Below are 22,271 nucleotides of genomic sequence, written 5' to 3'. Positions count from 1 at the left end.
TTCGCTTTCATGTACTTTCCTACAACTGGTGCTGCTGGGTCAAAGGCTTTCGGTTATGAATGAAAATGGCAGAGCCCCATTGCTGAGTGCCCAGATGTGCTGTACTATATATAAATGTCCCCCCTCCGCCCCCCCGGTCTCCATAGCTACTAAAGGACATAATAACTGCTAATGCACAGAAAGTGAAGTATGTCCCTTGGGCGGGGGGGTGGGGGGTGGGGGGTGGGGGGACGACTGCCCTCTGAAGAACCCAGAACTCTAAGCTGTCTTAGCAGGGTAAAGGAGGAAGAGTTGTTCCCTGATGCTAGAGAGCTTAGAAAAGCCAATCAGAAGATAACCACCTGCCCCGAACAGGGGCAATAAATAACGCCCATTGCCTGCAGGGTGGCTTTTACTTTTTATAACCTCTTTTGCCTTTTATTACGCTTTTACCCTACTTGCTCTCTGCACATGCTGTTTGGCATGTAGGCATGACTGCCTGCTAATATATTAACCCTGCAGAGAGGGGCTCTGCTGTTCTTCTCCCATGGCACAAAGTGGGACATGCATGGAAGCGATGTAACATTACGCTCTGGGATGGGAGCCCTAACCTCGGGGAAACTTGGCTGAAAATGATGTATGCTGCTCTAGTCATCCCTGTCCCACTTATTCTGTGAGAAATAGACGCCTGATGAACACACTAGTCGAACAGTGTTTGGTCTGTGCTGTGCTGCAAATGGTCTTCACTAAGAACCTTAGGATATGGTACATTGCACCTGTCCACAGAGGACATGAGGATCCTTGGGCGGGATTCCCAAATCAGCAAGGGCTGCTCTCATTCCCCAGGTGAACAAGTCTCCTGTCTCCAGGCTCCATCTAATTTGACTGGAGCCCAAAGCTCTCGTGGCCTATATCTTTCTGGTGCCACCAGCAAGTCAAAGCACATTTTCTCAGGAACTGAGTTGTCTTCCTACAAACAGTGCTGGACAGAGGTTGGTGTCTGGCAGGGTGCTGGGACTTGCCATGAGACAAAGTTACAGGGAAAGGAATTTGGACAAGAAGAATCCAATCTGGGGCCTGAGCTGAGAGACTAAAAGTAAGACTTGGCCTCTGGAACCTTCTGATGTCTACACCCTATTCTGTAGAAGAGGCTTACCAAGATAGGAGAGCTCTAATAAGAGTGTGTCTCTCTTGCAGGGCAAGCCATGGAATGCCTCTCACTGCTGGAGTTATCAGGGGATGAATGTCTCCCTCCACAGATGCAACTACCCAGTGCATGGGTAGACATATTGGCTCCACCCAGGATCAGTGGCACCCTCCTCATGCCTGCCTTCTCCTCTCATTTCTCCACGCACTTTTTGTACTCCTCTCTCGGCTCCATGCTCCAGGGATTCCTTGGTCTCTCTCCTAGGTGTCAGGTTCTGCCTTCAATCAGAGAACTCATTGTACTTGTCAACCTTGGGAGCACAAGAGGCTATTTTCTGACTTGCTTTCAGCCAGCACATGCTTCTTGGGCTTCATCTATGTATATCAAATGCTATTAGAGATGGAATAAAAGGAATTTGGTCATTCTTCCACAGCTGTGGACAGAATAATGCTTCTGTGGGGGAAACAAAAGAGTGCAAGACTCTGTCCCTTCCCTAAGGATCTTACTTACTGGGGACACAGAGGGGGGTGCAAGATGCTGTATTGAAACCTAGACGAGGGAATCAACCATACATCCTACAGGAGTTCAGAAGGGGGAGAGTCATAATAAAAATAGAGGTAGATAGCTAGCTGCTGTCAAGTTGCCTCTGACTCATGGTGACCTTATCTACAACAGAACGGAACATTGCCCAGCCTTACATCATCCTCACAATTGTTAGCATGTTCGAGTCCCTCACTGAGGCTATTGTGTCAATCCGTCTCACTGAAAGTCTCCCAAGCCCTTATTGGCCCTCTGCTTCACCAAACATCATGACATCCTTCAGTGATGGATGCCTCTTGATGACACGTGCAAAACAAGTGAGTCAGACAATGTTCTGTTGTGATCCGTAAGGTTTTCATTGGCTAATTTTCAGAAGTAGATCACTAGGCCTTTCTCCCTAATCTGTTGGATGGCCCTGGTATTTGAAATACTTCCTGCATCATAGCAACATGTAAGCCATCACAGTAAGACAAACTGACAGATGAGTGGTGGGTAATGATAATAAACAAACAAAAAAGCCAACCCCATTGCCGTTGAGTCAATTCCGACTCATAATAACTTTATAGGACAGAGTAGAACTGCCCTATAGGGTTTCCAAGGAGTGCCTGGTGGATTAGAACTGCCAACCTTTATGGTTAGCAGCTGTATCTCTTAACCACTATGCCACCAGGGTTTCCGGTAATGATAATAGTGTCAGTAAAATACTACTTCACACACGTTGTGTACTGCCAGAGCCTGTGCTAAGTGTATTTTCTCTCCTTCTTCCCCATGACATAGGCATGAGAAAACCAAGGCAAGGAGACAGGGAATGACTTGCCCAAGGTCACACAGCTAATAAGAGGAAGAAGCTGGACACTCCCCCAGGTTGGCCTGAACCCAGAGTCCACATCTTTAACCACCAAGGTTTCCTGGGGGATGTGGAGCTTGTTCTGGTCCTAAACCCAGCAATGGATAAGTGGGAGGATGGGGGGTGTTGCAGGTGAGCATGAAAACAAAGACCCAGGTGGGAATGAGAATAGCTTAGGTCTGTGTGCAGAGCCACAGATGTGTGGCTCCAGCCTGCCATCTTTCATCATTCCCATCCCATCCAGCTTGGAATTAATAGGACAAATCATCAGTTATTTGGACTCAAATTTGACAAATTAAATTGCAAAGAATTAAATAAGTTGTAGATCAATACTATTTGAATGATCAATTAATCATTCTCTGTAATTAAAATTACAAATCCCTAGTACCTCTCGGTTATGTTTTATTGCACAACTTTCAAATTTGGAGTTTTAGGCAATTGTATTGATTGTAGGTATACTTTTACCTGGTAATCAAATAATTTATTAATCAGCACACCTCGTTATGGGCTCTCTGGCTTAATCACCATCACCTCAACTCAAGAGGCAGGTTTAATTCAGTTTAGGCTTTTCTTAAGACACTGGGGTTTGTCACTTTGTTCTATTGTGGGATTCTACAGGCCACACAAAGTTTCTTCTTTTGTGAAAAGGAATTATCAGAAAAATAGGTAAGTGTACTTACATAGGAAACCCTGGTGGCATAGTGGTTAAGAGCTATGGTTGTTAAACAAAAGATTGGGAGTTCTAATCCATCAGGCACTCCTTGGAAACCCTATGGGGCAGTTCTACTCTGTCCTATAGGGTCGCTATGAGTCGAGTCAAAGGCAGTGGGTTGGGTACTTACATAGCAGGTAAATGGAAAAGATCGAGTGGTTCTTCAAAATTATGTTTTAACTTTAATCTTTGTACATGGAGGTTTTGTGAGTTAGTTTATTCCCAGTCTGCTTGGAAAAGTGCTCTCAAGATTAGGGAATGAAAGGGCCTTTGGATGTACAGATGGGTGCTGTCTTCATTATCACCTTGAAATACAATTTAAATACCAAGCACATCACAGTCAACTTCCTGGTATCCATCAATGTTGAAATAAGTACAAATAAAGTTATTATTTAACCTATGAATGTACAATTCCAGTGGCAATGCTGGACAACTGGTGGTTTGATTTCACTTCCCTTAATGTTTTCTGGCTGCTAACTGAAAGGTTGCCAGTTCAAACCCACTAGCGGCTTTACGAGAGAAAAGACCTGGTGATCTGCTCTTCCAAAGATCACAGCCTAGGAAACCCTACGGGGCAGTTCTACCCTGACATATAGGATTTCTATGAGTTGGAAACAACTAGATGGCACACAACAACAATTGTGTATGTACACCTGTGGGGGGGCCTGGTTGAGCCTGAGACTCTTTGCTGCTCCTCTAGCTCGCATTGGAGGTTCCAGGGTTGCCTGGGGTTATCTCGGAGACTCAGTGAGCCTGGGACCTACCAGATTTCCCCCTGCAAAGACGAGGTCCAGTATCAGAGGCTCTGGGTCTTGGCTTCTTCTGAGTGATGACAAAGCTCATACAGCAGATTGGAGTCCAAGCTGAGAGAGTCCAGAACTTCATGCTTGGGAACAAGCTGACGAAAGGCGCAGAGCTGTGATACCACTGGGGGCACTCTTTATTAACACTTCCTTTGTCCTCTATGGAAAAGGTCGGCAGTTCAAATCCACCAGGCACTCCTTGGAAGCGCTATGGGGCAGTTCTACTCAGTCCTATAGGGTTGCTATGAGTTGGAATCGACTCGATGGCAATGGGTTTGATTTTTGGGTTTTTTTTGTGTCCTCTACAGGATGCCCAAGGTTTTCCAGAGGCACACCCTTGCAACTTATCCCTCTCCTGAGTACTCCCCTCCCTCCAGAAAATGTCCGGTTCTCCAACAACTCAACTTCATCTAGTTCCATCTCTCTGTAGGGAGTGGGGAGGAAGTCCCTAAAATTACACAGAAGTGACAGCTGTTTGGAAAACCAAATGGATCATGTGCCAAGTGCTTCCTTGTGGGAACACACTTGCTCACCTTCCACACCATGTTCTCATGGAAAGCTGTCACAGAGGCCAACAGAGCAGATGAGTGGTGGGGCAGCACCATCCTCTGGGATACCTCCTGGTCTCCAGCACCCCTGGTTTTCATGCCCTGAGAAAGAAAGTCCAAGCTTCTTCATGCATGCTCCTCATGATGAGACTCCGTGGTACGCAGAAATCTAAATGACCCCCCAGGATTCCTACCCCCTGGTGGACATCCTGTATCACTCCCTCCCCTTGATGTAGTGGACCTGACCTAAGGGTTTAGGAATTTAAATGAGGTGAGAGATTTGAAGAGGGAGGTTTGCCTGCTGTACTTGAAGGGACAAAGTGCCATGTTGTGGAGAGGGCCATGTGGCAGGAAAGATGAGCACCTCAGTCCTGCAATCATGGGAACTGGGTTCTGCAACTCCCACTGGGCTTGGGAGAAGGCCCCAAGCTTCAGACAAGCTCACAGCCCTGGCTGACCCTTGATTGCAGCGTGGTGAGACCCTGAGCAGAGGACCCGGTTGAGCCATGCCAGACTTCCGACAAATGGTTCATGGCTATTGTTTTAAGTGGCTGCTTTGTGGTCACTTGTATGCAGTAGGGAAACAAATACAGTTCCAAATCTCCGCTTCCAGTAGCCTCTCCCTTCCCACATGTTCTCTGCTCTGCCTGACTGAAACCACTTCTACCTCCCTACTCTCTCCCCCCATTGCCTTCAGACCTCCAGACACCTTAGGTCTCTTTTGCCTGCCTCCCTTCCCCCAGAACCAGACCTGGAGACAATTAGAGAGCTTATTGTTTATGTGGGAGGTGGGAAGGACGCAATAAGGGAGGGAAGGAAGAGTTAGAGCAGGGGAGACAGCCAGCAAGGGCTGTGTTATCAAGCCAGGGACTACTGTGAGCAACTGGAGTATAGTCACACTGGGGAACACTGGGTGACGGTGTAGAAAGCACACCTCAGGGCCACCCATCTAAAGGGTGAGGGAGTGAGGGCTGCTGGGGGTGGAGGGAGAATTCTCCCGCACTTCTTGCCTACACCCTGGGCAAGAGAGCCCTCAGGCCAAGAAATGCAGAGGCTGGTACTGGGAGGTCAGGGGAGGGGTTACATCCATTGCTACATCCACTCTTTAACCTGCTGACCTCTACCTGCAGCCCCAGGGCCAGCTCACCTCCCTCTTCCTCAGTGTGTTCTTGGAGCCCTCCTGCTGCACCACGCCCACTGTGGGTGTCATCCTCCTGTGCTCCTTCAGCACTTGGTCTTGGTATTGCTACATCCACTCTTTAACCTGCTGACCTCTACCTGCAGCCCCAGGGCCAGCTCACCTCCCTCTTCCTCAGTGTGTTCTTGGAGCCCTCCTGCTGCACCACGCCCACTGTGGGTGTCATCCTCCTGTGCTCCTTCAGCACTTGGTCTTGGTCTGTACGTCTGTTGGTGTCTTCTCATTGTGCACCACACAGTTGGGTACACAGCATGGCTGTCTGCTCTGGCAAACCATGAGCCCTTCCAGGACAGGGCTGAGTCCCCAGCCTCAGCAAACCATGAGCCCCTCCAGGATAGGGCTGGGTCTCCAGCATCGGCCAATCATGAGCCCCTCCAGGACAGGGCTGAGTCCCCAACCTCTCACCAGGATCTGCCATGTCACAGGTTCTCAGTAGACACTGGATGAATGGATACATGAAGCATATTTTTCATGAGGTACAAACCTGCTCAGCTAAAACCGGAATGTGGTTGAACTAGGTGATATCTGAGCTCCCTTCTTGTACTAATGCCTTCTCCCACCAGCCCAAGGCTCCCTACCCTAATCCTGCTTTCTCTTCTCCATAGAACTCATCACCATCTGTCTTATTCTATATGTTTGTTTATTGTTTGTCTTTCCCAATAGGATGTACACCCCCTGAGGCCAGGTACATCTGTCTGTTTTCTTCCCTGCTGTATTCCCAGCAGTAGGCAGACAGCATTGCCTGGTGTATTGTTGTTGTTAGGAACTGTCGAGTTGGTTCAGGCTCATGGTGACCTTTTGTACAATGGAACAAAATGCTGCCCAGTCCTGTGCCATCCTCATGATCGTTGCTATGCTTCAGCCCATTGTTGCAGCCACTGTGTCAATCCATCTTGTTGGGGGTCTTCCTCTTTTTCGCTGACCCTCTACTTTACCGAGCACGATGTCTTTCTCCGGGGACTGGTCCCTCCTGATCACATGTCTGAAGTGAATGAGACAAAGTCTCACCATCCTTGCTTCTAAGAAGCATTCTGGCTGTACTTCTTCCAAGACAGATTTGTTCATTCTTTTGGCAAAAAAGGCAGTCCATGTTATATTCAACATTCTTCGCCAACGCCATAACTCAAAGGTGTCAATTTTTCCCAGGTCTTCCTTATTCATTGTCCAGCTTTCACATGCATACTAGGTGATTGAAAATACCATGGCTTGGGTCAGGTGCACCTTAGCCCTTAAAGTAACATCTTTGCTTTTTAACTCTTTAAAGAGGTCCTCTGCAGCAGATTTGCCCAGTACAATGCGTCTTTTGATTTCTTGACTGCTGCTTCCATGACTGTTGATTGCCTAGAATATAACAAACAAAAAAACCTAGTGCCGTCGACTCATAGCAACCCTATAGGACAGAGTGGAACTGCCCCACAGAGTTTCCAAGGAGCACGTGGCGGATTTGAACTGCTGACCGTTTGGTTAGCAGCCGTAGCACTTAACCACTATGCCACCAGGGTGTCTTCCTAGAATATAGCAGTTACTTAATAAAAAGCTTTTGCGTGAACGAACGAATGATCCTCTGAGGACCCTTAATTACAAGGATAACCAACTTATTGAATGAGTCACAAGGCTTATTTAACCTTGACAGCAAACCCCTGAGATAGGTATTCTTATATCTGTCCTCTGATGAGGAAATAACTCAGACAGCAAGTGAGGAAGCCAAGGTCAAACTGGGTCAGTCTGATTCAGGAGCCCAGGCGCTTAACAAGTGTCCTATACAGGTGAGTTAAATTAACTTGACATATTTTGCAAAGGACACGGAACACAATAGTGTGTAAAAAGGAGGGAGTTTTTGGTGCCATTACAGCAGCTTGCATGGCAAGAGATGGGTGCACAGCTGATAAGGAAACTGATATGATTTTCAACAAAGCTTGTAAATTAATCATACTTAACGAATGTGACTAATGTGCTAAAGGAACAAGCGATTAAAATATTAGCATGTTTGAACTTCCTCTCCCTGGCTAATTTCTTCTCCTCCTCGGGGTTACCATCTTTCAAAGAGGTAGGGGCCCAGTATCATGGAAATGAATTTTATGGAACAGAAATGCATTTTAAATTGCCCAAATTGAAGCCAGTCTGCACAGTTCTCAAGAGGCTGTCACTCTTCACATCTTACTGCTCAAGTGAGAGATGTGGGCTGTGGGGAGAGGCTGAAGCTGTCACCACGAATCGCAACTGGAAATGGGAAGCCAGGCATTTCCTGGGGTAATGGCGTGGAAACAGGAGACAGATGTGGGGTCCCTTCAGCCGGGAGGAGGGTTGCATTTCTGTTGAGGCACAAGGTGAGCTGAGAAATGGCTGAGGAGCCTGTCCCTTGAAGCGGGAACACAGCTGGCTGGCTGACTGTGCGTTAGCCAGGATCATGCACAAAACACCTATATCCTAAATGATTCTTGCGAATGATCACTAGAGAATCATAGCACAGTCTCCTTAGAGTACACTCCCCTCCCCGGGCCCACACACACATCCCGTTGCACAGATGGAAGATAAGACTGCAGGGAAGCACCTCTGAATAAAACACACAGGCTTGGATAAGAGGTCCCATTGCTTGTTGGAGCCCTACAACTTTTGGCATATATTTGTAAAAACCTGAGGGTCCACACCCAGGGGCCTTCAGCGACTGGGCAGGTAATGCCAGCGAATGAAGCAGATGGGTTGGGAAAACGACCCGGAGCAGCAAGTGAGACGTTCTCTGCCTAACAGTGACCTGCAATCTTTTCTATGCAAGCATATAGGCCTAAAGCAGTCAGATCTTGCAGTTTTTAAGGAAAAGACAAACATGTGTGTACGTGTTTTGCTGGTGTGACAAATTACCAAAAACGTGGTTGCTTAAGGAGTCCCTGGGTGGTGTAAATGGTCAAGCGCTCAGCTGCTAAGCAAAAGGTTGGAGCTTCAAGTCCACCCAAAGCCACCTTGGAAGAAAGGCCTGTCTAATTATCTTTGAAAAATCATCCATTGAAAAGCCTACAGAGCACAGCTCTACTCTGATACACATGGAGTTGCCATGAGCAGGAATCGACTCGAAGGCAGCTGGCAGTTGTTTAAAACAATACAAATTAATTACCTTACAGTTCTAAAGGTTTCTGAAGTCTGCAATGGGTCCATGGGGCTGCACTCCTTCTGGAGGGCCTCAGGGAGGTTCAGTTTCCTTGCTTTTTCCAGCTTCTAGAAGCTGCCTGCACTCCTTGGCTCACGGCTCCCTTCCTTCAACTTCAGCACCAGCAGAGTGGCATCTTCTCTCTTCTCTGACCTCCTGCCTCCATCTTATAAGGATCTTTGTAATCACACTGATTCCACCTAGATAATCCGTGACTATTTCCCCATCTCAAGATCCTTAGCTTAACCACATTGGCAAAGCTCTTTTTGCCATATAAGATAATATCCTCATAGGCTCTGGGGATTAAGATGTGGAAATTGTGGGGGAGGGAGGCATTATTCTGTCTTCTGCAGTGTGTATGTGGGCACGATTGCATCTGAAGTGCTAGCAAACGATTCAGAAACTTGAAGCACTGTGTAGATCAGACCAACAGGCCTCCAGGCAGAACAGAGTGGGGAAAGGGAGAGTGTCTCCAGACTCTGACCCCTGTTTAAACAAACTATCAGCTCGTTAAAATAAAGGCTTTCTGTATTGCCTCCTCCTGCCTTGTTCACGGAAACCCTGGTGGTGTAGTGATTAAGAAAGGGCTATGGCTGCCAACCAAAAGGTCAGACGTTCAAATCCACCAAGTGCTCCTTGGAAACCCTATAGGGCAGTTCTACTGTGTCCTATAATGTCGCTATGAGTTGGAATCCACTCAGTGGCAACAGGTTTGGTTTTTTTTTTTTGGTTGGCCTCATTCATACACACATTTTGCTTTTCAGACTTCCCGGAACCTTACCTTTACCAAGGATTTCTATTCTCAGGCCTGTGGCCGCTTTTTTCACTGGTTCACACAAATAACAACATTTATGAAGCTCTTGCTGTCTACCAAACACTGTGCTAAGTACCTCCTGTGCGTTTCTTTCAATCCTTACAACAATCTGATTGTTATCCCCTTTTTACAGATGAGGGATCTGCAGCTCAGCAGACTGAAATGCCTTGCTCAAAGCCACACAGCTAGTAAGGAGCAGGGCCAGGACACAAACCAGGTTATCTGACTCCATGGCCCTTCAAGATGCAGCATTAGGGAAGAGTAAGGTGTGCCTGATGAGCTAACAGCCCCTAAGGAGGAGAGAGACCTTCAGTTTAAAGACAAAAACAGGAACTACCAGACAGAACTCAGATCAGCCTACACAGGTCCGAAGTTCCAACACCTTCATCACTCCTGGTTCTGGCCTCCATTTTCCATGAGAGGACCTTCAGCCACGCAGTTTACCCTTCTTGCTGCTGCAAGATGGACTAGAACCGGAGAAAATGAGTTCTCTTACCATCAATGATGTTTCTTTGGGTAGGTCACTTGTCTTCTCTGAGTCTCAGTCTTTTCATCTAGAAAATGGAGAGAGTTATTACTGTTATTGTTATGGATAGTTACACAGCACTTACTGTGTGCCAGGCACAGTTCTACACTCTTTGTTGTTGTTAGGTGTCATCAAGTCAATTTCCACTTGTAGGGACCCTTGTGACAGAGCAGAACTGCCTGGTGGGGTTTTCTAGGCTGTTCTACTCTGTTGTTAATGGATTAAATTGTATTTTCCAAAAATGTGTGTTAACTTGGCTAGGCCATGACTCCCAGCATTAAGTGATTGTCCACCATTTTGTCATCTGATGTGATTTTCCTCTGTGTTGTAAATCCTACCTCTATGATGTTAATGGGAAACCCTGGTGGAGTCCTGGTTAAGTGCTAGGGCTGCTAACCAAAGGGTGGGCAGTTCGAATCCTCCAGGCGCTCCTTGGAAACTCTATGGGGCAGTTCTACTCTGTCCTACAGGGCTGCTATGAGTCCATGGTGCTGGGTTTGTTTTTTGTTTTTTTATGATGCTAATGAGGTGGGATTAGCAGCAGTTATGTTAATAAGGCTGGACTCAATCTACAAGATTAGATAATGTCTCAGATCAATCTCTTTTGAGATATAAAAGACAGAACCAAGCAGAGAGACAGGAGGACCTCATGCCACCATGAAAGGAGCACCGGGAGCATAGTGTGTCCTTTGCACCTGGAGTCCCTGCATTGAGAAGCTCCTCAACCAGGGAATATTGATGACAAGGATTTCCCCCAGAACGTACAGAGAGAGAAAGCATTTCCCTGGACTTGGCACCCTGAATTTGGACTTTTAGCCTCTTAGACTGTAAGAGAATAAATTTCTGTTTGTTAAAGTCATCCACCTATGATATTTCTGGTATAGCAGCACTAGATGACTAAGACATCTATTTTACAGGGTTGCTGTGAGTCGGAATCAACTCGACCGCAATGGGTTTAATCTTTACATAAGCAGATGACCAGGTCTTTCTCCCATGTTGCTGCCGGGTGGGACTAAACCTAACCTTTCAGTCAGCAGCTCTATGTGCTTTACATATAGTAACTCATTTAATCCTTAAAACAAACCTTGAGGTTAGATACTATAATCATCCCCATTTTACAGGAGAAAAAACTGAGGCACACAGAGGTTATATAACTTGCCCTAGGACACAGCTTGTGAGGGGCAGAAGTGAGACTGAACCCAGAGAGTCTGGAGATCACAATTTCTACTCTGCTTATCCCACAGTTTTGTTTTGTTTTGTTTTTTTATCCCACAGGGAGGTTGTGAGGGCATCACGAAGGCCTCCTTCACTCACTCCGGCATTCATTCATTCTTCATTTAATCTTGGCCATCTTAGAGGGCTATTGTGATATTAAATGAGTTATTTCACATAAAGTGCTCCAAACCGTGCACGGTGTGCGGCAGCTGCTCTGGGAGCCTCTGTTATTATCCTTAGGGTTATTGCTGGGGGCAAGCTCGGTGTCAGCCCTGTGTCAAGTCCAGCCAGGGTGATCCCTGAGGAGGCAGCTCCTAGCCTTGTGAGTGTAACACAGCTCCCTGGGGGCAATACAAAGGCCAAAGTCTAGGCCCTGAGCAGGAGTCAAAGGAGAAAGTGATCAGTTGTGCTACGAGCCTAGAGAAAACAGAAATGACTCAGAAAGAATCAAAGGAAGGCTTCTTGGAGGAGGAGGCATTTCCAATAAAAATACCAGCAGACCTTCACTGGTGCATGCTGGGTGTTAGGCCTCCTTGTGGGTGTTTTACATATATCAGTACATTTACCCCTCCCAGTAATTTTACAAGGTAGGTAGCATCATCATGGCTCTATTTTACAGGTAAGGACACTGAGGTATAGAGAAGTTAGGAAACTTACCCAGGTAACAGAACTCATGCAAAGCACAGAGCACTGATGAGCAACTTCAGCTGTTCAGACCCTCACCCCACCATGATTCTGCCATACTGCGCAGTGCTTGTATAATGTTTCCTTAATGCTTTAAATGAACTCATTTTTGATGTAAATAAATGTAAAACTTAGTCTCACTGTGCTAATTGGGAAACTAGTATAGATGAAAAATGTCAAAATAAATACCTCAGTGTTATTAAATATTCCCTAAATTCAGTTGCCTGATAAGGGTTTTCAGTGCAAAGCCCCAAAAGGGGAGATTAGCAGGTGTCACAAGGAATTAAAGACGTGTCAGTACCAAACTGAGATTTTCTCACCGGGGAATTCAGAAGGCTTTAAAAGAAGTGAAAAGGGAGTAGTAACTTTCTCCCTGTGCACCGGAAGCATTTTAGTATCCTGTCTGTCCTATCCACACACTACCTGCGATCTCGTTTGGAGAAACAGTGGCTTGGGGGTTAAGAGCTACAGAATCAGGAGACAGACTGCCCTGCTTCCCTGCTTGCTAGCTACCTTGTCCTGGGCAAATAATCCCTATAAGCTTTGGCATCATCTTTGGTAAAATGCTGATAATAATGTCAGTTATTTCATAGGGACCTTGATTATAAAACGAAAAACTGCGGGTAAAGCCTAAGCCAGGGACTGATTATCCAACAAGCAAGGTAAGCATGTGCTTAGGGCATCAACAAAACAGAGACACCAGCTGTCTGAAGCAAAGACCCACAGATGCCAAGCAGACAGGACACAAGGAAAAGCAAGAGCCGCAGTGAAAGGGAACTGGAAGGGCACTAAAGGAAACTGGTCTCCAGAACATGAGAATGTGCCAGCCAGAAATAAAGATCACACAGGGACACAAGAGTGCCCAAGCTGGAGGCTGTTTAAGCTATGAGGCTCCTACCACTTCAACACCTTCGTTGACATCTGTCTCCTATAGCCCCCTCCTGTGTAATTGAAACTCCTTATCTCAGCGGGTCTCTGGGGAGTACACTATTTCTTTTTAATAAACAAGAGGTGGGGGTGGGCTGTTGAGTCTAACTCTTGCTACATTTATCCAATATGCAACTGGATCCAACACAAGAGGTTACTGGGCAAGGATGGAGTATATTAACAGATAACAGGTCTCCGATCCATTTTGAGAGAACCGTCTTGAACATCCATGTCTGCTGATCCAGCAGTTCCAGCCAGGAGGGCCAGTGATGCTCTTTACCATGCTACAAACACAAGGGTGTGCTTTTTTTCACTTTCTGGTAAACAACCAATGGGAACTCCAGTCCCAGATGACGAACAAAAGCGAGGGAACTCAATAAGTTGACCATTGTGACGAATTCAATCAAGTTATTTTTTAACCTTACAGCACTTACATACAGTTATAGCCTAAGTTTTGTAAACAATAGTATCTATAACTTTAATTTTAAAATATGTTTGGCATATATGTGAACGCAATCTAGCATACATTTAACATAATACTAACATGGGTAACAATTTAGTATAATACTGTTATGGATTGAATTGTATCCCCCCAAAAATATGTGTCAACTTGGCTAGGCCATGATTCCCAGTATTGTGTGGCTGTCTACCATTTTATCATCTGATGTGGTTTTTTCCATGTGTTGTAAATCCCACCTCTATGATGTTAATGAGGCAGGATTATGGGCAGTTATGTTAATTGCGCAGGATTCAATCTACAAAATTAGGCTGTATCTTGAGTCAATCACTTTTGAGATATTAAAGAGAGGAGGGAACAGAGAGACGGAAGGACTTCATACCATCAAGAAAGTAGCACTAGGAGCAGAGTGCATCCTTTAGACCCAGGGTCCCTGTGCTGAGAAGCTCTTCAACAAGGGGAAGACTGATGACAAGAAACTTCCCCCAGAACTGACAGAGGGAGAAAGACTTTCCCTGGAGCTGGCACCCTGAATTCAGACTTCTAGCCTCCTAGATTATGAGAGATTAAATTTCTGCTTGTTAAAGCCATCCATTTGCGATATTTCTGTTATAGCTGCACTAGATAACTAAGACAAATGCTAACATAGGAACCATCCCAAAAATACTGGAAATATTAATATTTATCTAACATGAAAAGTTTCAACTTACTTAGCAAGTGGGTTTCATTTTTTATTGTCTGTTGCAAGGACACAGTGCTTGATATTACCGTATCTATGCTAATAAATGAGGTATTAGGCACATAAGAAGATGCAAAATTCAATATTTACCATGCAAAATATGTTTCTGTTTTGCAACAACGAGTGTGTTTCTCAGTTCCAAGAAACAACAAAAGGCATTTATCAGAACAGTACATTTATGTTTTATCAGAATACTTATACATCACTGTGTAAGTCAACAGAATTTTACATTGATTGTTGAAACAACTAAATTCACTGATCATTTTCTTTGCTACAGAATATTCTTTTTTGTAGAAAATGTGGTATATAGTAAAAATCTTAGTACCTTGCATCCACTAAAAATTTTATAATCTGGTCATCTAATTCTGATAAAATGTTATACACTACTTTTGTGTTCAATCGCTAAAAAATAGTCCCATTTAAAAAGAAGTTAACTGTACATCACGGCTAGTGCACGCACACACACACAAATGCACACACACACACACACACACATATATACATATATATATATAAATAAATCACATATCCTATTTCAATGTCTGAGTAAGCAGAAGAGGGGGCACCAGAGGTGATCAGTGTTTAGGGCCTCACATGCCTTAATGCGGCCCTAAACCTGGGAATCTACTTTTGAAAATTAGCCAATGAAACCCCTATGTATCACAACAGAATATTGTCTGACATACTGCTGGAAAATGTCAAAATGAGCCCTCTATTTGGAAGGCACTCAAAACACACAATGTCTGCAAAAATGGTCGTATGCATAATACCAACAACGGTGGAAATGGCACAGGGTTGGGCAAGGTTTTGTTCTGTTGTACATGGGCTCCTCATGAGTCGGAGACTACTGGATGGCAACTAACAACAGTATCTCTATTATCAATCTTTGCACAGAAGTTTTGGATTTTTATTTTTTTAGTGTTATAGCAAACTATCATCTCCATTTAAACTATTATAATTTATTATTATCTTTGTGTCGCCACAGATGAAGTTTTTGCACTAAGGACGGCAAAGCCGCCCACGAGGTGGACGTTCATGGGGAGCCTCTGCTGGCCCCCTTATTCTGGGCAGGCAGTGAGACGCAGACCACCGGGCGCCCTCAGTGACAGAACGTTAGAAAAAAACCTCCTCCTCCTCGCCCCGCCCCCAGCGACGGCTCCTGGCCCCGCCTCTGACTCAGCACCGCCTCTCCAAGTTCGCCCCGCCCCGCCCCACAGGGCTCTGCGTCCCCCTGCGCGCTGACGTCACGACGCGCGCGCCTCCCGCGCCTGCGCGGTGGGCCGAAGGTCGTCCCTGTGACCGGCTTGGCTGTAGGAAGAGCTGTCGCCATGTTGTCGGTTGCCGCCCGCTCGGGCCCGTTCGCGCCCGTCCTGTCGGCCACGTCCCGCGGGGTGGCGGGCGCGCTACGGCCCCTGGTGCAGGCCTCAGTGCCCCCCACCTCGGAGCCACCTGTGCTGGACCTGAAGCGGCCCTTCCTGTGCCGGGAGTCGCTGAGTGGGCAGGCCGCGGCCCGGCCTCTGGTGGCCTCCGTGGGCCTCAATGGTGAGCCGGGCTGAGGGGAGCGACCCGGGGCTGAGGAAGCTCCAGCTTCTCGCTCCCTCCGGCCCTGGACCCAGGGAGCTGCCTAGGAGGGCGGGGGTAGCGGGAAAGTGGAGCGAGCCCTATTCGTGGTGCTCAGATGCCGAGTGGGCGACCTTGGATAGACTCCGGCATCTCCCGGGCCTCGGCGTCCTTACCTGGGCGGGGACGCCACGGGGATGGGTGATCTTAAGGGTCTCTCCAGCTGTGGTACTCCAGGCCTCTGGGCGGCTTTCCGTCGGGCGAGTCCAGGGCTCTTCCAGTTGAGGGCCGGTTAGAGCTCCTTGCGACAGACTAAACCTTGTGTCTCATCGCTTAAGCGCAAGAACTGTGGCGCCTGCCTGCTTCCAGTAAAGTCTGATGGCGATTTTGCTGCTTACAGGTCGTGTGACCTTGGGCAGGTTTCTAAATGTTTTCGCTCACCTGTGAAATTCAATTGATGATTGTACCACCTTCATAGCAGGGCTTGGAACCAGTTGGTTCTAGTTCGAACCCCTGCTGAGAATTTGCATTTCTACCCCTGATACACCGCATCGGAATCTCCATTTTAACAAGATTCACCTATCCCAGTGATCCTTATGTATAGGTAAGGATAACTTATCCCCGGTGATTCTTATCTATGTAGGTTCTGATTCAGCACATAGGGGAGTGGAAATGCAGGTACTCAGCAGGGGTTTGAACTGGATCGAACCGGTTCGAACACCTGCTTCATAGGGATCTTGTGAAGCTCAGTTGGAAAAATTCCATATAAAACTATTGGCAGTTTTTGACACATAATAAATGTCGAAAAACAGGAGTTGCTAATAATACTTGGAAAATTGTTCCCCTCACCATCCTAGATCTCTTCACTGCCCTCCCCCTTCATTCTTCTCTTAAAAAAAAAAAAAGCACAGAAGCTCCAAAGGCGAGATCCACTGTAAAGAGTGAGCAGTGTCTTCCGGCACTGGGACAGAGGATTTTCACAGTATAATCAGTTGTGTCCTCAAGAAGAACAGGCAGAGGTAGATGAGGTGAAGTGACCTGCACAGGTATACATGGTGTGTATCTGAGAGTAATGGAGTGTGGGTTTGACAGAGCTGATTATCTTATCCCTGCGCCCTTCCCTTTATCAACACCACACCCTTTGTCAGCAGAATCTGGTTTATCTCCTGTGCTCTGTCACCTATTTTTCTTCACATTCTCTCTATTGGAGATTTTGAACTGGCAACCTGTGGGCAGTGTGCCTACAGTCTCCCCAGCCTGTGTAGTTTTCAAAAACTGGAGAGTTTTTGAAGCTGAGAAGGTATCTGGTATCTCTTGAAATGCTAGAAGCTGGCCACATGGGCTCCAGTTTCTAAATGGAAGGAGCTCTGAAGTGTGCATTGGCTGGACAAGCTCAATTGTGTCTTGGCTGGAGGAGCTCTGGAGTGTTAACTGGAGGAGCTCTGGAGTGTGCGTTGGCTAGGACAAACTCTGGAGTGTGTGTTGGCTAGGACGAGCTCTGGAGCATGTGTTGGCTAGGATGAGCTCTGGAGTGTGCATTGGCTGCTCCCTTAGTTGGAGTAAGTGCCCTGCACTTCACCGCAGCCATCTCCAGGCCTACTTGATCCATCCTGTTACCTGCTTGGCCCTATGTACGGTTGAGTTTGTGACCCTTGTTCTACATGCTGACGAATTAGCCCCCACTCTATTCTTACCGTGTCTTCATGCACCCTATTATCTGTACTTTTCATGATCCTCCCATTCAGTTTTCCATATGTCTAAGTTTTACCTATCCTTTCAGTCTCAATTCAAGAGTTAGGTCAATAAAATTTTGTATTTTCTAATTCCTTTATGTATTTATAGCATATAACACTTTCCACTCTGTATGGCATTTGTTGGTGATTCCTTTGAACTTGAGGGCATGGAGAATGTCTTCTTTATTTTTCCATCTTCCACAACCTCGGACTTCTGTGTGCAGTTGATGCAAAATATTTGTGAATGAATAAAATAGTGATTATTAGGGGGTGCCAGTGGGTTTTGAAGATACTGTCCAGGGCAGGCATTGAGTACGCCAGCCGATACCAAACCTATCCTTGGGACCTGGAGGTAAGGAACAATAGAGGAGGTGAAAATTTCAATAGCAAAGGTAGAAGACATCTTTGGAATTTGCCAGATGGCTAATATTGAGAAATTAGCTGACTTACAGGAGTGCTTTTCCAAGAACAGGCAAATAACAGAACTCTAAGACACCCCTGGTGGTGCAGCCGCCAAGCGCTCAGCTCTCACAAAGATTACAGCCTAGAAAACACTGTGGAGCAGTTCTCCTCTGTCTCATGGGGTTGCTATTAGTTGAAAATTGAGTTGACAGAACCTAACAACAATAATAAGATGCCACCGTCTTTTTTATAATTATGCCTTCAGCTTGTAGCTTAAGTTTACGTGAAAAATCTTCTGTATAGATGGTTTCTGGCAAGATGTGTAGCGGTGGATATGGGAACCAAATGACTGGATTAGATGTTCCTTGAATTGGGGGGGGAAGGTTATACTGTGGTAGCATTTCTCTTATGCAGATTTCCAAGGCACATAAGACTCACCTAAAAGCACAAAAATCCATTTTGTTAAAATGCTTTTAATTTTTTCTATTTCTAGATGATATTCCCATGAATATCTGATTTTGCTTTAGGTTAAAATTAAATCTAGCTAGCTCAGTGAGATGGATTGGCACAGTGGCTGCAGCAATGAGCTCAAGCATAACAACGATGTGAGGATGGCACAGGACAGGGCAGTGTTTTGTTCTTTTGTGCATAGGGTCTCTGTGACCCTCTGTGAGTCGGAACTGACTCCTTGGCACCTGACAATGACAACAAGCATCTTTGCTACTTAAAGTCAGACCTAATACAGCTCATGAATGTAATTTAGAGAAAGATGTTTGCAACGTGAAGTTTAACATTTGAAGTGTTTCTTGGTGATTCTTATTAGGTGCTGTTGAGTCGATCCTGACTCACAGCAACCCCATATGGCAGGGTAGAACTGCCCCATAGGGTTTTCTAGGCTGTAATCTTTACGGGAACAAAGTGCTAGGTCTTTTCTCCCATGGAACTGCTAAGTAGGTTTGAACCACCAACCTTTGAGTTAGCCAAGCACTTAACCATTGCCCCACGCCCAGTAGAAAGACCACTACATTTTTTTAATGCTGTCATATCTCTAAATGAGAATGTCAAGGCCATTCTGTTTAGTACATTTACTTGTGAACTATTATATGAGTAAGGGTTGTGAGTATTGTTTCTAATGTAGAAGTATGAAATTTGTTTGCTTTCTTCATCTCTGAGGTATGATGCACAGCTTTTGTGTATAATCTAGGGGAAAAATTCATGGTTGATTCTAAACCCCAGTCTTCATTGACAGGTTTAACATTAGGCAGAGTAGTAAATGATGAAATGTCACTTTGATTCCACAATGCCATAGGGGTAAATCTTAGGTGGTCACTGCCTGTGTCCTGGTCCCCTCCAGACACTGTTGGGTTAGTCAGAAAAGTAAACAGACTGTTTTTGATAGGTTTCAGCATCGTCAGTGCTTTTGGCTTCCATGAAGTTCCTCCCCTTGAGAACCGTGTAAAAAGCATTTGCAGCATTCTGTATTGGCACGTTTGATGACTCCAGGAAGCATGTTAGGGTGAGTCAGACTAGTAGACCAGGACGGAATTGGAATTTATTATAGTAGTAAGAACGTGTTTTATAAGTACATCATTCCTTTTGGAAACAATACATGGGGGATTTTTAGTGTTCCCTTTTCCTAAAAAGGAAAACTGGGGAGGTTCCCTGAAAAAGAAAACGGAACTATAAATTGACAAAGAAGCTTGCTTCCTGAAGCCTGCTTAAAAGTGGTACCAGTAAATTAATTTTTTGTCAGACATTTACAAATAGTATGAGCGAAAAGGACATAATCTTTTTTTTTTTTTACATAAGCGTCTTACTCCCTAAGTACTCTGTAGAGCCGAATTATGTATTCAACATTGATCTAACACAAGCAGTTGGCATGTTTATGGCCTGCTCTATGGGGATACTGCAGGGAGAAAGAAGGCCAACGTCTTACCTTTGTGGAAGCCGTTGCCCGTCACAGGAGAGGAGAGCATGTGAAGTTGGCTCCTTCTCCCCTTACCAGATGGGAAGAATTAGTTCTTCTGCAGATTTCATTTGATTCTGATGGCTGCCTGTTGAGATAAGATTGTCCATTTCTGCCTGTTAGTGGTATTACTTGATGTTAAAGTAATATTAATTTATACCCTAGAGTCTAAAATAGAAACCCTTACGTTTTCTCCAGTTTATGTTGTATTCACAGTTCATAGAGAGTTTGTCTTGGAATTAGTGTCTTTCAGATTTCCAGCAGTGTTGTAGGAGAGCACGGAGATAGGAATATAAGGTTAGACGGTTGCCTTAAGGGAGTCATGCATCAGCTTATGGGGCGGACTAGATGAGTTTTAAAGGTACCCTGGTAGCACAATGGTTAAGTGCTCGTCTGCTCACCAAAAGGTTAGCAGTTTGAAGCACTAGCCACTCTGAGAGAGAAAATACCTAGCTGTCTGCTCCTATAATGATTTTAGCCTAGGAAACTGGGGCAGTTCTGCTCTGCCCAACCGAGTCTCTTTGAGTCGGAATCGACTGAACGGCATACAACAACATAAGAGTTTTAGCATCCCTTTTAATCCAGGGGAGCCCTGGTGGTGCAGTGGTTAAGAGTTCAGCGGCTAACCAAAAGGTCAGCAGTTTGAATCCACCGGCCTCTCCTTGGAAACCCTATAGGACAGTTCTACACTGTCCTACAGGGCCACTATGAGTCGAAATTGACTGGATGGCAACAGGTTTTCTAATCCAGGGAGTACGGGAGCTACTTAGCATAATTGTATAGTATGTCTTGGCGGACTGAATTTTTGGAAACTGAAATATTGCTGTTTACAGTGCTGTTTAACTTTTGCAATGAGCTCTTAGGGGCTCTGAGTCAGCAGTGTTCAGTCAGGGGAGCACAATTTACAAACATTATCCTGAGCTTTCACACCAGTGTGACAGGCAGCAGTTGACTTCGTTTTTAGTATTTTATATGTTGGCACTGCCAGTTTGACAATTTCAGAGACCAGTGAGTACCTGATTGCACAGCTTTAGAATTTGACTTTTACTCGTGAATCCATAAAGACCTGTTTCCCATTGTATACTATACCCCTTTCAGGGTATTCATCTGTGTTTTTTAACCTTCTGTTTGTCTTGCAGTCCCTGCTTCTGTTCGTTATTCCCATACAGACATCAGAGTGCCCGACTTCTCTGACTACCGTCGTGCCGACGTTTTAGATAGTACCAAGTCTTCCAAAGAGAGCAGCGAGGCTAGAAAAAGCTTCTCCTATTTGATAACTGCAGCCACCACCGTGGGTGTCGCATATGCTGCCAAGAATGTGGTCTCCCAGTTTGTTTCCAGCATGAGTGCTTCAGCCGATGTGTTGGCCATGTCGAAAATCGAAATCAAGTTGTCCGATATTCCAGAAGGCAAGAACATGACCTTCAAATGGAGAGGCAAACCCCTGTTTGTCCGTCACAGAACCCAGAAAGAAATTGAACAGGAAGCTGCTGTCGAAGTGTCCAAGTTGAGGGACCCACAGCATGACTTAGAGCGAGTACAGAAGCCTGAATGGATTATCCTGATTGGTGTTTGCACGCATCTCGGTTGTGTGCCTATCGCAAATGCAGGCGATTTTGGTGGTTATTACTGCCCTTGCCATGGGTCACACTATGATGCATCTGGCAGGATCAGGAGGGGGCCCGCGCCTCTCAACCTGGAAGTTCCGTCATATCAGTTCACCAGCAATGATATGGTTGTGGTTGGGTAGAGACTCGAACTCACATCAGAGGCTGCATCAGTCTTCATGCCACCTTAGGAGAGTTATTTGAGAGCAGGCCTCCTGCACTACAAGTTGGTTGATTGGAAATACTTAAGAATTGCTAATAATGTATTTGCAAACATTGTGAAGTAAATTGAATCTAATGTTGAATACTTCCAAGCATTTACCTAATAAAACCACTGTTAAACATTGTTACGCTCAGTCATAGACTTGAAAAGTACTGTGTCTTTGATAGTTAATTCTAATTAAAAATACAGGCTGGTTACGAGACGTTTGTGTTCAATCTGTAATTGACTTTCTCGCCTAAATATTTGGTTCCTTCTTTGTATCAGGGCTACAGATTCTACACAAGCTCATGGTTAGGATGAGGTACTGTCAGGTGGTGAGACCCGGGCCTTCTGGAGGATGTTCCTGGCATTGGCAGAAACTAGAGTACCCAAGCTCCCTTTTCACACAGCTCAGTCATCCTCTTTTCTTTTGCCCAGGAGTCCTGGCTGTGTGGTTTTTCCTCCTGCTGTGTAATCAGTATAGTCATGTCAGATGTGATCTATGGGAAGGAATCTTGAATGA

General features: G+C 45.6%; 1 protein-coding gene across 1 annotated transcript; it reads left to right on the top strand.

Annotated features, from left to right (window-relative positions):
• The first annotated feature begins 15,549 nt into the window (after positions 1 to 15,549).
• LOC126065027 (cytochrome b-c1 complex subunit Rieske, mitochondrial) lies at positions 15,550 to 21,971 on the top strand. Its single transcript, XM_049864670.1, has 2 exons — positions 15,550 to 15,820; positions 21,079 to 21,971. Exons 1-2 carry the CDS (start codon positions 15,607 to 15,609, stop codon positions 21,687 to 21,689), a joined length of 825 nt encoding a protein of 274 aa, XP_049720627.1. The 5' UTR covers positions 15,550 to 15,606; the 3' UTR covers positions 21,690 to 21,971.
• The last annotated feature ends 300 nt before the right edge of the window (positions 21,972 to 22,271 follow it).

This window comes from Elephas maximus, chromosome 21 (assembly GCF_024166365.1).
Source record: "Elephas maximus indicus isolate mEleMax1 chromosome 21, mEleMax1 primary haplotype, whole genome shotgun sequence".
NCBI lineage: Eukaryota > Metazoa > Chordata > Mammalia > Proboscidea > Elephantidae > Elephas > Elephas maximus.
Note: the sequence above shows the minus strand (reverse complement) of the source record. Positions and strands in the feature narration are given on the sequence as shown.